The sequence below is a fragment of the Amblyraja radiata genome, chromosome 24 (genome assembly GCF_010909765.2).
Source record: "Amblyraja radiata isolate CabotCenter1 chromosome 24, sAmbRad1.1.pri, whole genome shotgun sequence".
Lineage (NCBI taxonomy): Eukaryota > Metazoa > Chordata > Chondrichthyes > Rajiformes > Rajidae > Amblyraja > Amblyraja radiata.
This window is the reverse complement of record NC_045979.1, coordinates 34,781,076-34,799,126: the sequence shown is the minus strand read 5'-3', so window position 1 is coordinate 34,799,126 and position 18,051 is coordinate 34,781,076. Positions and strand designations below refer to the sequence as shown.

The 18,051-nt window shown below is 40.6% G+C and overlaps 1 protein-coding gene across 5 annotated transcripts in view; it reads left to right on the top strand.

The window, feature by feature from the left end:
• The window catches only part of ampd2 (adenosine monophosphate deaminase 2), a 118,583-nt gene extending 108,321 nt beyond the window's left edge, over positions 1-10,262 (top strand). For 4 of the 5 annotated variants that reach the window (XM_033042899.1, XM_033042894.1, XM_033042900.1 and 1 more), the window contains exons 14-18: positions 914-1,077; positions 2,438-2,558; positions 3,509-3,682; positions 5,318-5,428; positions 8,717-10,262. In XM_033042899.1, coding sequence (XP_032898790.1) covers positions 914-1,077; positions 2,438-2,558; positions 3,509-3,682; positions 5,318-5,428; positions 8,717-8,917 — 771 coding nt within the window. In that variant the 3' untranslated portion in view covers positions 8,918-10,262. Of the gene's footprint in view, positions 1-913; positions 1,078-2,437; positions 2,559-3,508; positions 3,683-5,063; positions 5,143-5,317; positions 5,429-8,716 lie in introns of those variants that run through there. The other variant, XM_033042895.1, reaches the window with a different exon arrangement.
• The last annotated feature ends 7,789 nt before the right edge of the window (positions 10,263-18,051 follow it).

Genomic DNA, 18,051 nt, shown 5'->3' with positions numbered 1-18,051 from the left:
AATATTGTTTAGTTAGTGCCAACGTTGGCGTTTACAGCTGCATTGTTTTTAAATATTTTTATTTTGTTTGATGTAAATAATATCTGTTGGAGAGAAATATCTTATGTAATTGTTTATGTTCAATTTGAATATTTCTTGTGTTGGGTGCTCTGATCACTTAGATCGGGCTGTAGCGCTAATATTTTGACAAATAAAAAGATGCTGAATATCATAAGCTAATTTAAAGACCAATTTAAATGAACTTAATAATCATAGTGAAAAAATATATAGTGGACAATTCTGCGTCCTGCTTTGGAAAGTTGAACATTTTTGGAACGGATTATTACCGAGTAGATTTATGGTGTGATTAGTTTGAGAATAATGTCTAATCACTATTTCTTTTCATTCTCATCTACCCTGTTGCAATGTGTGTTTTTGGAAATTTCAATGTTTGCATGAACTGATTAATTTTATTTACCATTGTTATAGAATATCAAACGTAGAACTGTGCAGGACTGGAACAGGTCTTTTATCCCGCAACGCCTATGCCGACAATTATGTCAATTTAAAACTATTCCATCTGCCTGCAAATGACCTATCCCATGCCTGCACGTGTGACTGTTTAAATGCCTCTTAAATGCTGCTATTGTGTCTACTCCTACCAGTTCCCCAGGCAACTTGTTCCAAACAGGCACCTATAAGACACATTTCTGACTCGAGTGTTGCTGTGTTAGGTGGCCAAGGGCAATTTCTATTTTTCTATGACCCTGGAGCACTGAGACCACTGCGATACAACCAAATATTGCTATCTTTAGGGGATTACACAATTAATTAACAAATTATTGTAAAACTTTGTTCATCCACCATTTTAATGGCTGTAAAGGGAAAGATGTGGAGAAATGTAAGTAATCAATGAGATGATATGCTTTCACAGGTTGTGGGCTTTGATAGTGTCGATGATGAGTCCAAACCAGAACAACACATTTTCAAAGCAGACAGCCCATTGCCTGTGAATTGGACAGAAGATGATAACCCACCATACGCCTATTACCTTTACTATATGTACGCCAACATGACGGTGTTGAATCATCTCCGCAAGTAAGAGCTTCTGCGCTATTTCTACAGTTCCTAGAGTATTGAAGGGAATTGTCTGTACTCGTGTTCATATAATCTATATGTTAATACTTCCCTGACAAAATAAGTCATCTTGTTGATATGTTCTTTAAGAAGGAACTGCAGATGCTGGAAAATCGAAGGTACACAAAAATGCTGGGGAAACTCAGCGGGTGCAGCAGCATCTATGGAGCAAAGGAAATAGGCAACGTTTTGGGCTGAAACGTTGCCTATTTCCTTCACTCCATAGATGCTGCTGCACCTGCTGAGTTTCTCCAGCATTTTGGTGTACCTTGTTGATAAGTTCGTCTGTTCAGCCACTGACTGGGTCCTAATTGCCTTGAAATCTCATCTGCAATTATCTTATCTGAACCTGGAAACCTAATTGAGTCCAACAGTACCTAATTGTGTAGGCCTGGTTTAGTTGGATGTTTAATCCACTAAAACATTCTGGTTCAAGGCCAATCATGTCTGACTGTGGCAAACCAACCCAGCTCAGCAATTTATTTGGGACAGGATAAGGATTTACTTGGTATTACCATTTATCCTTTGTGCTTCATTATAAGGGGGCAGATGCAGCATAGGAAGTTCTTTTAACCTTTTCTGCAAATGCCTCTGCACTGGATCATATGTGGGAGAGAAAATAATTTAAGTCCTCTGGTTTGGGTCAAATTTAGTTGATTCATATAATTCAAGAAAAATGAATTGCTCTCCTGGTCTTTTCTTGCTTCCAATTCCTTCCCCCTACGATCAGTCTGAATGCAAACTGATGACATGAAATTCTCCCGCAGACCATACAGCAGTGATAAAATCTGTATATTCCTTATTAATGCAGGAATGAAGTAGCATTCTTTTGATAGAGAGAAATGAAAAGGAAATCAAATTCTGCAAAGCAGATCTTGGTTTCTGTTTCTTCCACAGGTTTGTAAAATATAGTCACAGATAATGGTTAGCCCTTAACAGTTCTGAGTTTTTCTGAGATTTACTTTGAGGTATGCCCTATCAGAAACATATGTTACTAATAAAATGATTAATGGGTGTTGCTTTTCCACTGATTATAGTATTTGGTGTAACTCAAGAAAAATAGTTTTCCTGCATTAGTTGAGAGTATGTAATTTTTACAACACATTCACAAGCTATCTTGGTCCAACATGCCTGCAGTAGTGATAATTCTCCACAGGTGTTGCCTCCCAGTTTGATCTCTTCTCATCCGATCAATATATCCTTTTTTTAGCCATTCTATTCAAACAAAGACCGTTAAACTTTTTGAGTGAGAAGTTTGATGCTTGAATTTTGGAAGATTGTCAGGGCAGAGTTGTGATCATTAATGGTATTCCCATTGCAGGAAAAGAGGATTCAACACATTTGTTTTACGGCCACATTGCGGAGAGGCTGGCCCCATTCACCATCTCATATCTGGATTCATGCTTTCACAGAATATCTCTCATGGACTTCTGCTTCGAAAGGTATGAACAAACGTGTTGCTCAAACACCCAAGCTGTTTATCGTAAAAGCTAAAAATCTTTGTATTATATGGTACTTGCTCTAAGTGCAGTCAATGAAAACAACCAAAATGAACAGCACCACATATTTTGCTTGTGTAGCTTCCGACCCAATGTGTGAATATTGAAATCTCCAATTTTAGGTAACTAACCAATTTAAAAAAAAAATGTTTTTGGTTCCATCTCTTCCCTGTGCCCCATCATGTGCTACCCATTTCTCCCACAATCCGGTCCCCCTTTCCCCTTCCACCTATATTGCTTCCTCTGGCCTTACATTCCACGCCCATTCTCTCGTCATCTCACTATCTTTCATCTTTGGCCTTTGTCCAACCATCTACCAATTAAAACCCTCTCACTTGTATTCACCTATCGCTCTTGCCTGGCTTTGACCCGACCCCACCTCTTTCAGCTGTCACCCCCCCCCCCTACACCCCCCCCCCCACTACAATCAGACTGAGGAAGGGTTCCAACCCAAAATGACAACTATCCATGTTCTCCAGAGATGTGCCTGACCTGCTGAGTGCTTCAAACAAAGACTCAATCCAGTAACTTTCCTTTTCCACTTCCATGTGGAAAATAGATATTACACAACCACCATCTGTAGTTCCTTCTGTCATATTCTCCAGCTGGTTTTCTGATTGGAAAATGTTGGAGAACTGAAGGCATAATTGTTCAGCGTATTGCAACTCTGGGGCAGGAGAAGGATATAAAAAGATCTGACAGTCCTGAGACTCCGTAACTTGCTTGCCTGAGCCTGAAAGGTGCTCGTTGTTTTGCAAGTTCAGTGTTTAATATGGGCCTGTTTAGTTTCTAGTGCACACATTCTTCACGAAGAAATGCACTTGTGTAGAAAGTGTCAAGTTAAATGCTTTCTAACATTTCTGGAACCTTGATTCTCTGTGTCCTCGTTGCAGGCTCCAGTGCTACAATATCTGTACTACCTGGATCAGATTGGAATTGCAATGTCTCCTCTGAGCAACAACAGCCTTTTTCTGAGTTACCATAGAAACCCACTGCCGGAGTATCTCTCCCGTGGCCTAATGGTGTCTCTCTCCACTGATGATCCTTTACAGTTTCACTTTACCAAGGTAAAGATCGCTGACGGTGACCAGATTCTTAACTACAGTTTATGTATAATAGCCAACCTCGTCCCACAATGTAACCAGGTCATAGACAACAACATTAATAAAATGTTGATGTGGCATAGCAGTCGAGTTGCTGCATCACAGCGGCAGAGACCTGGGTTCGATCCTGACTACGGGTCGAACCCGTAGTCTGACCTGGTCACAAAACATCGCATCACTAGTTAAGAGAGCGCAGCAGCGTTTGCACTTTCTGCGCCGGATGAGAAGAGCTCACCTCCCCCATCCCGTCCTCACCACTTTCTACAGGGGCACCATAGAGAGCATTTTGACCAGCTACATCTCTGTCTGGTTTGGGGACTGCAAAGCCTCCGACTGGAAATCCGTGCAGAGAGTGGTGAGGACGGCTGAAAAAATCATCTGGACTTATCTTCCTTCAATCCGGGACATTGCGTGCAGACGTTGCTTGTCCAAGGCCAACAGCATTATAAAAGACCCCACACATCTCCATCATGGTCTGTTCACTCGGCTGCCCTCGGGCAAGAGGTATCGCAGTATAAGGAGCAGAACGGCCAGGTTCTGCAACAGCTTCTTCCCCCGAGCCATCAGACTCTTGAATTCCATATAATGTGCCGCCACTATTATCTATTTTATCTTTTTATCTATTTTATCCTTTTGTTATTTTATGTTGCACGGTGAGCCAGATGTAACGAAATATCGTTCAGATTTGCATTTGTTGGTGTATTTTTGAATGACAATAAAGTCTTTGATTGATTGGGTGCTGCCTGCATGGAGTTTGTACGTTCTCCCTATGACCGCGTGGGTTTTCTCTGGGTGCTCCAGTTTCCTCCCGTAACCACTTGGGTTTTCTCTGGGTGCTTCTGTTTCCTCCCACATCCCAAAGAAGTGCGAGTTTGTAGGTTAATTGGCTTCTATGAATTGCCCCTCGTGTGTAGGATGTGAAACTGGAATAACATAGAACTAGTGTACAGGTGATCGGTGGTCGTCAAGGACTCGGTGGGCTAAGGGCCTGTTTTCACGCTGTAGCTCAAACTCAAAGTCAAAATGAAGATTTAGATCCTAGAGTTACGCGACACGGCCCATTGAATCTGCATGGACTGCCAAACACCATTGGAAACCAATCCCATTTTATCTGGATTAAAGGAGATGCTAGATCACCAGTTGCCGTAAAATCAGTGGTGGACCAGGATGAACAAATGAATTGTTTCAGAAGCAGTAACTAATAAAATAGGTGATGGGATGCCACACTACTTGGAAAAATCTTAAATCGTCCTGCAGCCTTTTTCCGATTTTAAGATAGTTTGGTTGCGACCAATATCGTCTTTCATCATCTTCAGAATGTGACTTCCACTTTGGTGTCCTTCAGCTTAAAAAACAGAAAACAATCTCTATAATCAGCAGCGCAGGCAGCAAGAAAAGGCAATAAGTTGGTGAGTTCTGATGAAAGGTCATTGATATAATAAGTGAATCCACTTTCTATACGTATAAATCCAGCTTGAACTACCAGGTATTTTATGTTTCTGCAGTTTGCTTTTAAAAAAATCTTTGTATTTTGTTGGTCTTTTTAAATGTGTGATTTGTTTCACTACTTCTGATTTTAAAATGTCTGCTTTCTCTCAGGAGCCACTGATGGAAGAGTATAGCATAGCTGCCCAAGTATGGAAGCTGAGCTCTTGTGACATGTGCGAGCTGGCACGGAATAGTGTCCTAATGAGCGGCTTCTCTTACAAGGTAAACCGCAATAAGATGTCATTCACATTTAATTGGCTTTTTGGAGATACTGTGCGTTTGTCAAAACAGGCATTAGTAATTCTACAGGGTCAAAAGATTGGGTTGAAGTTCAATTGCAGCAGACAATCTGGACTAAAGATTCATAGGGAGCTCTATGCCATTACAGGCCTAATGGTTCAAATGAAACATTTGGGACTGCGCAGCAGCACAGCTGGTAGAGCAGCTGCTTCACAGCACCAGAGACCCGGGTTCGATCCTGACCTCTTCTGTGTGGAGCTTACACACACTCGCTGTGACCGCGTGGGTTTCCTCCGGGTACTCCAGTTTTCTTCCGCATCCCAAAGGACGTAGGGGTTTGTAGGTTAATTATCCCTCTGTAAATTGACCCTAGTGTTACAAAAATAGGATAATGTAGAACTAGTGTGAATGGGATCAGTGGTCGGTGTAGACTTGGTGGGCCAAAGAACTTGTTTCCATGCTGCATCTTTCAATCAATTAAACTGATGCCTGCTTTCCAGTCTAGGTAGGCAATCACTTTATCTATAAAAGGAACAGGTAAGCCTGCCCTGTGTCCTGGCCGGTATTTGTCTATTGTGTAACATTACTAGAATAAACGGTATAGTCAGCATTACAGTGCTCCTTGTGGGATATACCACACAAAGGTATTGCTGCGTGCCCCAAAACTGTGACAAAACTTTACAGATTTTAACTGTAAGGCTCGGTGTAAAATTGATTTTGAATATCTGAGAGTTATGAAAGGTATGTCTTCCTCCATAGTTAAAAGGAAGGGAATAGGAGTCTGGTCAACAGAGAATGCTGGCTGATGCTATGATATTTTGCCTAATTGTTCAGCAGTGGGAGGAATGGTTAAACTTTGGTTATTTTGCACTTAAAATGTAAACCTCTTGTCATTCTGAATACTGGGATCCTGGGGTTGAATGGGTTAATGTATGAGGAGCATTTGATGGCTCTGGGCCTGTACTCGCTGTGGTTTAGAAGGATGAGAGGAGACCTCATTGAAATTTACTGAATAATGAAAGTGGAGAGGATGTTTCCACTGGTAGGAGAGTCTAGGACCCGAGGGCACGGCCTCAGGAGAAAAGGACGTACCTTTAGAATGGAGATGAAGAGGAATTTCTTTAGTCAAAGGGTGATAAATCTGTGGAATTAGTTGCCATGGATGGCTGAGGCCAGGCAATTGGGTATTTTTTAAAGAGGAGATTAAAGAGGATAGGTTCTTGATTAGTAAGGGTGTCAAAGGTTAGAGGGATCAGAAGAATGGGGTTGGAGGAAAAATAGACCAGTCATGATCGAATGGCAGAGCATACTCAATGGGCTGAATTGCCTAATTCTGCTCCTATGTCTTATGAATACATATTTCACATAGACAGAAATCTGCAATCTACACTAACTATATATTATTTTGGAAATGAACAAAATGTAATCTATTTGCACACCACCAGAGTTCCTGACAATGAAACACCTGTCTAAATTGATCCTTTCTTCTTAGTTATCCATCCTCAACTAAATAGTGTGTATGCAGTCAAATCCCATTCAAGCATTATTACTGGGAACTTACCAATTTGAAAACTGTTGTTTTATTTTTTGGGAAAATATATGCTTCTTTTCTCATGTTGCTACCTTCAAACTGCTGCTTTGTTTTAAATGACAGATGGTTTCCAAATGTTATAATGATCTGAGGGAATAACTCCAAGTAATAACTTCCTAAGGGGAAACTAATCAACTCTCAAAGGCCTCATTACTTTCACAGCATGTGTTTCTGTTTACTGAGATTCACTTGGAAGCCATCAAATACTATACATCTTGAAATTTAATGACTATTCCCTCTCTTAAATGTTTTCCTATCTCTTTTTTTTTTTTAAAGGTATGTACAATAAAAAGATTAATCGGAAGTCGTACACCTTGAATAATCTTGGCCAATTTTGTTTTGCTAACTGATTGAATATTATAAATTACAGAATGTATTAGCTACGAACAAAATACTATTTTGTGATTAGATAATAATTGACTAACAAGTCCACATTTACTTGCATTCATGTGGTATCTAAAACATCTTAAGGAGTATTGGAAATGGCCTTTCATTCTCTTTAAGGCAGAGTTCATAAGTCATAGGAGCAAAGTTAGGCCATTCGGCACATTGAGTCTACTCCGCCATTCAATCATAGTTGATCTATCTTTCCCTCTCAAGCCCTGTCTTCTCTCCATAATGTTTGACACCATTACTAATCTAGAATGATAGACTCAGAAGAATATAGATGGTTGATGTACATAGACAATGAAAGATTTTGGGGGCTAGGTGGAATTCCACAGATTTGACTCAAGAAATTCCTAATTTTTCTAAAGGTACATCCTTTTATTCTGAGGCTGGTCCTTCTGGTACTAGACTCTCCCTCTAGTGGAAACATGCTCTCCATGTCCACTCTAACTAGGCCTTTCACTATTCGATAAGTTTCAATGATGTCACCCCTCACCCTTCTAAACTCCAGCGAGTACAGGCCCAGAGTCATCAAACAGTTGCAGGATGCTTGCCCACTTCCAAGTGGAAATCTGTGAACTTGGTTAAGTACTAATCAAAGACCTTTCTGAAATGCCTGGCTCAGTACTAAGCAGTGCATTGTGTTTATCCATGGAATAAACCTATTCAAACATGCTCATTTGGCACTCCTGGGAAGTTGTGTGGAACTTAAGAGTTAACTATTAAACCTGTAGGATTTAATTCCCTAGCATTTTAAATTTTGAAGATATTTTTTAAATGCCATTTAATATTTTTCATCCATTGCTCTTTTCCCTTTCTTTCTAGTTGTGTTTCCTGTACCTAATTAAATTTTTTAATTTTATTTTTATTTTTAGATGTTTTTATTAAGGACTGCGTATTTATAAACATTTGCATGCAATACGCAAGATTATAGCTATAGGCTAATTTCCATCTGTAGTCCCTCTGGTAAACCAGGTTAACACATCACAACACATTCAATCCATAAGAAAAGAATCAAAACAAAACAAAAGACAAACAAAAAACATAACAAAACAGGCAATAAAGTTAAAAAGTAACAATGAAAGACTGCCAGATGATTATATTACGATTATATTTGAATTTACCTTCTCTAATTCACCATTCTTCTCAGCAGTCCTTGTGCTTTGCCTCAGTTTTTAATTGGAGCAGATACCATATCTTGTTATGTTTCACTCTCTAATTGCACTGAACCTAAACTAAACTGCTGGTGCAAGAATTGAGCCTGTGCTGTTACATTTCTTTTTGCATCCTAGATAAAGAGATACTGGCTGGGGCCGAACTATCAAAAGGAGAGCATTGAGAGCAATGACATCCGCCGTACTAACGTCCCAGATATCCGAGTTGGCTACCGTCACGAGACACTGTGTGAAGAGCTGAACTTGATCACACAGGCATTAATCACTGCGGAGCGGTGGGAGAATGAAGCCATAAACATGACTCCAGTGTCTGAATAATGATAAGCTGCTATTATGATAAGTGAATGATGGTCGAAGGACAGTTGTTTAAAACATTTTATTTAAGAACACCTGTAGAGTGCTAGAGAATCTAACTATGTTTACACTCACTGTATCATTAACTATTATGACTTGGAATTGAAACGATTTGAAAAGTTGACCGTCAGACATGCACACAATTCTTCCTACCTAGCATTGTGCTTGTTTTTTACAGTAACTTGTGAATGATTTTAAATATAGTTGATTTACACTTTTGGACAAGGGTTTCGACTGAATGTCGCGGCTGTCCAAAGTGGCTGGGTAAATCTGCACTGCACCGCATTGCTTCTCTCATGACTGCGGCCATGACGATTCCTTTGGCCTGTTCCCCAAAAGAGCTACCTCCCTGCTTTGGTTGTGTAGGAGCTGTCACCCAACCTTATGACTGTAACGCACAACTTCTGGATAGTATTAATAACAGAGCAGCACCAGTTAGCATGTTAGGCATTGCACAAGCATGATGTGACTTGGATGTTTAGTAATTGAATAGGTTTTACTTTTGTTGATGATGTGCATACTGAACACTCCAATTATATATGTTTATTGTTTTTGAAAAAGGGTGGTCGCGTGAGCATTGCAAGCAATCATTTTAACTTTCTGCCCAGTCTGGCCTCGACTTACTTTTTGTGCATTGGAGGAAGGTGGTGAATTTGCACCTCACTCTGCTACCTAGAGGCACATTATTTACGATGACTGTTTATTTCTGTACTAAAAATTAAACATCGGTGTTGTCAAATATAGCATCGTCCCAACCGATCTTAGTTTATGGTCTAACGGACATAAAAGCAAAACATTGTAGTTGTTTCCTCGAGCTTGTACTATATTCATCCCTGAAAACACAACCGTCAAAAGGAGTCTAACAAGTCATTTATCTCATATTAATTTATGGAACCTTCCCGTGCTTAATTTGGTTGGTATTCATGCCAAGAAGATTAACACTTAATACATTTCAAAAGTAATCTGCCACCTATAGAGTGCTCTGGGACATTCTGCGGGCTATCTATTCTTAAGTTTTATATTTGAATGCATGTTGTTTTTTTATTGGATGCCAGACTTTTAGAAGACTTTGAGTCATCAGTTTCTACTCCTCATGGTTTCCTGTCCCCAGTCCATGGCAAAACTAATGTAGAACAGGTCAACCCATAACCTCATATCCATGACATCAGTGATTTTCCAGCAACTCCAATCTCATAAACATTAGACAGTTGCCCTAAATGTATTGCATTCAATATTAGTCACAGACTGAGTCATTTGCAGTGTGTGTATTAATAAATTATGCAGGTTTCTTAAAAAAAAAGTTAAAAAGTCCAGTTTTGAGTTTTTAATGAATTGGTGATTAGTTAGTCATTTGCAGGCTCTCTTAAATCTGTTATCAAATTGCCTGGTATTATTATTATTATTGTTGAAGCTGCTTATATCAGACTGCTGCTTCCTGGCATACGTATTAGTGTAGAATCCTGTTACCCGATCGCCTTGCAAAGGCCAATATTCTCAATGTGTTTTAAAAATCAATGTCAGTGCATTTGCACTGTTCACCCGACAACTTTGTTACTCACCCAATAGATGATTTCCAACTAAAACGTTGTGCACTGGGATCAGTGGCTATGAAACAGTCTCTTATTGTTCTCTGATGCAATACTGCAACAGTGCTGCAGAGAATTCTTGTTAAACATTGACGAGCTCCATTATCCCTTCACTTTTTCCTCCATCCTGCCACCTCCCCCAGCCAGCCCATCAACAGTACCTCAGAAGGCACAAAGTGCTGGAGTAGCTCAGCGGGTCAGGCAGCATCTCTGGGGAAAATGAATAGGTGACGTTTCTGATTGGGACCATTCCCAAGCAGAACATCACCTATCCATGTTCTCCAGAGACAATTCCTGACCCGCTGAGTTACTGGAGCACGTAATCTTTTTTGTTGTAAATCAGGATCTGCGGTTCCTTGTATCTCCATCAGTACCTTAGGATCTGTAATAATCACATTGTTATTTCACAGCAAACTTGCATTTACATTTTTAATTGCCTGAGAGAAATGGCATCATATAATCTTTGCATGCAAATTTGATTGACGATCCCAGCAGCCCTTCCAGGCGAGACTGCGATTCACAGGCCCCTCTTCCAACCATATCAATTGCAGTCGGTGCTGCCGATGTTGCCGCCTTTACGAAGGCAAAGCGTAGACTAGACGACTGTTTTGACAAACACACACGCTGAGTCCGCCATGGCCTGCTGGATCTCTTGGTTGCTATCCATTTTTAACTCTCCTTTCCCACTCCTATCCTGCCTTTTCTGTCCTTGGCCTCCATTGCCCGTGAGACCACATACAAACTGAAAGAACAGCACCTTATTTCCCACTTGGGGAGCTTACAACCCAATGGTATGAACAATGAGTTCTCCAATTTCATGCCATAGCCCCTAATCCTTCCCCCTTCCTTCCTATACCAGTGTGCACCCATTTCTCCCACCATCCTAGCCACCCTGCCCTCTTCTACCCCGCCACCCCCCCCAACCATGCTCCTCCATTCTCGTGGGTCATATTTCCATTTTTTCCCTCTTTCCTTCCCCCCCCCCCCCCCCCCGAACCTCGCTAATCCTTCCACCAAACCCCCCCCCCCCCCCCACTCCATCGGTCCTGACTCGAGACGTCGTCAGTCCATTTCCCTCCACAAATACTGCCCGACCCACTGAGTTCTTCCAGCATGTTATTTTTTTTCCCCCTTAAGATTCCAGCTTCTACAGTTCCTTGTGTCTCTGAATGTTGATCTTGTTTGTAAAGCCCATGGAGTTGAGGCAGCAATCATGAACGGATCCATGTTACAGATTTCCCTCCCATCCCCATATTATTACGATTATGATTCCTTAAGTCAGAGGTCAGATTTTAATTTTTATTCTGGAATTATCATTTTAAGAATAAATGATATAATTGTTCTAATTGTCAATAGTTTTGCAATGAAAGTTGTTTTAAATTTATTTTGGTTGCTTGTGTATTATTATAAATGACTTACACTGCTTTTCTGCATGTGCAGTTCCATTTTTTACCAAAGTCATAGGTTGTTTTCTGATCAAATCTTGCTAATTGATTAAAATATTGAAGAAAAAAACCTGGCATGCAACGATTGGTGTTGACAAACTCGTATGCATGGATGGGTTTAGTTACTGAACCTTTACTCTTGTAGTGAATATTAGAGCCTTCATTGTTATTTATGTAACTCATCAGAATTTTTATTACCCACTCCTTGGTGGATATAAAATCATGCAGAGTGAAAACAGGCCCTTGAGCCCATCTATCCCACGCCGACCAACATGCCCCATCTATACTAGTCCCAATTGCCAGAATTTGGCCCACATCCTTCTAAACCTATTCTAAATGTTTCTTAAACGTTGTGACATCTATGGAATCTAACATTAAATGAAAGAAAAAAAAAACAATTGGTCGTATGAATCTCAATGTCTCTGCACTGAGATTAAGCTAGAAAGAGCAAGTTTTGTAAATTAAATAATAAATCATTTGGCCTATTATTTCATGGTGCAAGAACGGCTTTTATTGTTTAAAAAGAAACCATAAATGCTAGTGTTTCATAAAGAGCAATAACATGACTTTATACACGAGTTGAACTCAACTGCTGTGATGTAAAATCCTATGCAGTGTATTTATGCTTTCAATTGCATGAAACAAAGATAATCAGATTTGGGTTGATCAGGCATGGACTTTACTGAAATAGACCCAATGAGGAATTATTGTGGATGAATCAACATTCATCTTACAATCAATAAGCCAAGCATTTACAATAGACAATAGGTGCAGGAGTAGGCCATTCAGCCCTTCGAGCCAACACCGCCATTCACTGATCATCCACAATCAGTACCCCGTCCCAGCCTTTTCCCCATATCCCTCTTAAAGAGCTCTATCTAACTCACTCTTGAAAGCATCCAGATAATCGGCCTCCACTGCCTGCTGAGGCAGAAAATTTCACAGATTCACAACTGACTGGGTGAAAAAGTTTTTCCTCATCTCCATTCTAAATGGCCTACCCCTTATTCTTAAAATGTGGCCCCTGGTTCTGGACTTCCCCCAACATGGGGGACATGTGTCCTGAATCTAGCGTGTCCAATCCCTTAATAATCTTATATGAGATACCCTCTCATCCTTCTAAATTCAAGTGTATACAAGCTCAGTCACTCCATTCTTTCAACGTATGACAGTCCCACCATCCCGGGAATTAACCTCGTGAACCTACGCTGCACTCCCTCAATAGCAAGAATGTCCTTCCTCATATCTGGAGACGAAAACTTCACACAATACTCCAGGTGTGGTCTCACCAGGGCCCTGTACAACTGCAGAAGGACCACTTTGCTCCTATATTGAACTCCTCTTGTTATGAAGCCCAACACGCCATTAGCTTTCTTCACTGCCTGCTGTACCTGCATGCTTACTTTCAGTGACTGATGTACAAGGACAACCAGATCCCATTGTACTTCCCCTTTATCCTAACTTGACACCATTCAGATAATAATCTGCCTTCCTGTTCTTGCCACCAAAGTGGATAACCTCACATTTATCCACATTAAACGGCATCTGCCATGCATCTACCCACTCACCCAACCTGTCCAAGTCACCCTGCATCCTCATAACATCCTCCTCACACTGCCACCCAGCTTTGCGTCATCTGCAAATTTGCTAATGTTACTTTTAATCCCTTCATCTAATTCATTAATGTATATTGGTCTTGCGGTACCCCACTAGTAATCTATGTGGGACCTTATCAAAGGTTCTGAAAGTCCAGGTACACAACATCCACTGGCTCTCCCTAGCCAATTTTCTGAGTTACATCCTCAAAAATTCCTGAAGATTAGTCGAGCATGATTTTCCCTTCGTAAATCCATGCTGACTCGTATCGATCCTGTTACTGCTATCCAAATGTGCCGCTATTTCATCTTTTATAATTGACTCCAGCATCTTCCCCACCACCAATGTGAGGCTAACTGGTCTATAATTCCCTGTTTTCTCTCCCTCCTTTCTTAAAAAGTGGGGTAACATTAGCTACCCTCCAATAAGGGAGATAGCTAATGTTATCTGATAGTGATGTAATGTCATTCTAGTAGCTAATGATTAACAGAATCTATTTGTTCAGTGATTATTAGAAATGCATAAGGTGCGGTTTATAAAGCACATTACATGGATCAAAGAGCAGACTTGGGAGCACAGCCAATGGCATGGACTTTGTCTGGACAAAACAGCTAATATAGTGGGAGAGGTGGGTTAGGTGAGGTGGCTCATGTGGGGACTGTCTCGGGAATATGTACACAGACTTCATGTCCTGACTGAACAATTCAAAAAATAATTGGTGCATTTGAAAGAGATTTTAAATGCTTTGGATTTTAAACTAAAAAAAGTATCCAAGCTAATTTCCATCTTGCATTCCATTTGCTTCATTTTAAGGTAACAAAACTCTAGGTACTCTGTACAATTCACCAGTGTGTGGATAACTCTGGTGATGATCAGAAAATCGGACGTCCGGCCTGCTAGGATTTTATCCCCGTTGCAGCTTTATCCTGGGCATAAATATTGGAATTGCTTTCTTGTAGAATATATGAGTTCACAGCATGCTTTGAGATTTAAAGGGGAGCTGTCAATGACAGAGAATTGTGTCATAAGAGACACTGTGAGGAAACAGACCCTTCGGGCCAACTTGCCCACCACGTGACCCAAAATGTCCCATCTCAACGTGCCACCTGCCTGCTTTTGGCCCATATCCCTCTAAACCTATCCTATCCATGTACCTATCTAAATGTTACTTAAATGTTGTGACGGTACCTGCCTCAACTACCTCCTCCAGCAACTCGTTCCATACACCCACCACCCTTTGTGTAAAAAAGTTACCATTAAATCATTCCCCCCTTATGTCCTCTGGTTCGCGATTTCCCTACTTTGGGGAAAAGACTGTGCGTTTACATGATCTATTCCTCTCATGATTTTGTACACCTCCATAAGATCACCCCTCATGCTCCTGAGGAATAGAGCCCTCGCCTGCACAACCTCTCTCTATAGCTGAGTCCCTCGAGTCCTGGCAACATCCTGGTAAATTTTCTCTGAACCCTTTCAAGCATGACAACATTAATTGATTATGTTATTTTAGTTTCATAGCGAAGGTAAAAGAACCAAACGGTACTTATTATACCACAGGCTATTTCCAGGTAGGCTTTGAAATCCTTTCACTGTAGAAAACTTCAGTATAATCCCACAAGTTATTGACTAAATAATTATATCTATTAAGATTTAGTGTATAGCACGTGCTTCTTGTAATTTCCAAGTTGCACTTTCTAAATAACATTCCTATCACTAGGAAAACGCTTAATGTCGCAGGTAATTAGAAATATTGGAATAATCTGGAAGCATTTGGAAAATAATTAGAAATTTGATAATTGATTTATTAGATAGTCACTAAAGGCCACATTTCTGCTTGAAAAATAAAGCACACTTTTTTTAAATTGAAAACCGGATAGTCACGTTAGTTTTTGATATTATAAGCAGATGATGTATGTTGGATTTGTTAACTTTTAAAATGGCTAATATTTTGACTCGGGTCCTTATCAATTCTATTTCAGCTTTACTTTTTCTCTATCTCCAGTTTGTGCATGATAACACAGTGACTAGGTTTTGATAATGTCTAGCTTATTATGCATGGGTAAGAAAATGTTAACTGATTGGTGAGTTCTGTCTCCAGGCAGATGTATGAATATCCATGCCCGACTACTAAAGCTCTAGTATCCTAATTTCCAGCTGACTAAGGTCCCAGTGAAGCTAACCCAAGAGGTCAGAATCTCATAATTTTTCATGAAACCCTGCAAAATGCAATGGACTGCTCGTAGTACTATTTTGAATCCGGCATCCCATTTCTGGAAGATCTGAGGAGAAAAGGAATAGATGATGCTTCTGGTTGAGACTACTCTTCTGAAGATCTCTATCCGAAACGTCACCTATTCCTTTTCACCAGAGATGCTGCCTGACCCGCTGAGTTACTCCAGCTTTTTGTGTCTGCAGTGTAAACCAGCATCTGCAGTTCCTTGCTACATATTCTATCCCATTTCTGGACTTGTGCATAAGCTGTTTTGATGCTTTATGGCATGCAGGGTTGTTAAGAGATTCCCTCATCTTCCAAGTTGCTTATCGAGTGTTAAATACATTCGCAGTTTAATCTTCCTGGTTTGTGATTAATGATAAAAATTAAACTCAATGTGTTTTTAACACAAAAGAAAACTTCCACTTCAGTAGGTTTGCTTCTGTCAGACTTGTTGAGCGACTCTCAGTACGTTACCCCATTTCCTCGTGAAGAATAAAATGTGAATAGGGTTTGGAACCTGCCCATAATTGGGACAGTGCAACAGATACTCGCATGGTGATTCACTAGGAATGCATTTGCTCTACAGATTCCAATTCTGCTTCTGAAATTAGTTCCCTTGAAGTCAATGCAATCAGCCACCACCACATAGTGTATTTAGTATAACCAAGATGGGGATGAATTTCTAAGGCGTCGGTCCTTTTATTGTTTACCTATTGATCGGAAAAGGCTGCTCGTGAAAACACGAGCATCTCTGGTTGCACTAGAGCTAAACCATACAGTTTACTGTCAATTGCATATAGTAAAAGAGTGATGCTTTGCATAATATTTCTGTTTGGGAATTGTGAAAAACTGTTGCTAATATCACCAACCCAGTATGTTTACAAAGCAACAAAGAAAATAAATTCTTCCTCGATCTCAACGGTCAACTATAGCAGAGATATCTAATTGACGTCTCGGTCTTTGTTGAACCCCGCCACAGCAAGATGTGTGCTTGCTTTCTCTGTTCAAGTATTCCGTAATTTGCTCAACATGGTTAGCATTGTAAACTACAATGGAAGTATTGCGAGGTGCAGTTAATATTGGTGTCTTCACCTGGGATGCAGTTGTGCATTGTATCTCCAATGTAGACTAAATATAGCAGAGCCCGGGGATATGGGGAGAAGGCAGGAACGGGGTACCAATTGTGGATGATCAGCCATGATCATATTGAATGGCGGTGCTGGCTCGAAGGGTCGAATGGCCTACTCATGCACCTATTGTCTATTGACTTCTTGGTACAAAGCAGCTAGTTTTGCGGTGCAAATTTCATATCAGTAGCTCGTACATAATTTTTGAAACTTGTATTTGTTTATTATTGCCACGTGTACCAAAATATAAATCAAACAAGAAGTGCAAAGAAAAATGAAAGAGTGCAGAATACAATGTTACAGCGACAGAGAAAGTGCAGGGAACAAAAGTGCCAGGGTTCCAAGAGGTAGTTTGGGAGATCGGGGGGCCACAGTTTATAGGTGGACTGTTCAGTAGTCTGAGAACAGTGGAGAAGAAGCTGTTCTTGATTCTGATGCTTTGAAGCTTTTGTATCTTTTTCCCGAGAGGAGAGGAAAGAAAAGGGAATGACCGGGGTGAAAATGGTCCTTGATAATGTTGGCTGCTTTCCCGAAGCAGCTCTGAGTGTACATGGAGTTGATAAGGGTGGAGAGGGAGGCTGCTTTGTCCGATGGACTGTGTTGTGGTCACAACTCTTTGTAATCTTTTGTGGTCTTGGGCAGAGCAGTCCCCTCCTAAGCTGTGATGCACACAGACAGATGGTTTCTATGATGCATCGGTGGGAGATGTTAAAACAGGCTGCACCTCCTTGGTCTTCTGAGGTATTGTAGAGGTGTTGATGTGCTTTCTGGGCTGTCGCTTCAATATGGTTGGTATAGGACAAATCATTGGTGATGTTTACTCCCAGGAACTTGGAAGTTCTCGACCATCTGCTCTTCGGCACCAGAGATGCTGACTGGGGCTTGTACACGACCTCGTTTTCCGAAATTAATAACTGTAAAGACGAGTCAAAGCGCACTATGTCTTCACTACTGTTTTATTACTAATCACACTACTCATACACATTACTGCCCTAGCTGTCCGTGGTCTGTCACCGGAGCTAGAGAGCGATCTAGAGGTGGGGAGGTTACAATTATACTGGTGATATGGGGAGTGGTTAGTAGTGGTGAGGTCACTATGTTAAAGGAACATGCACTAGTCTACAATAAC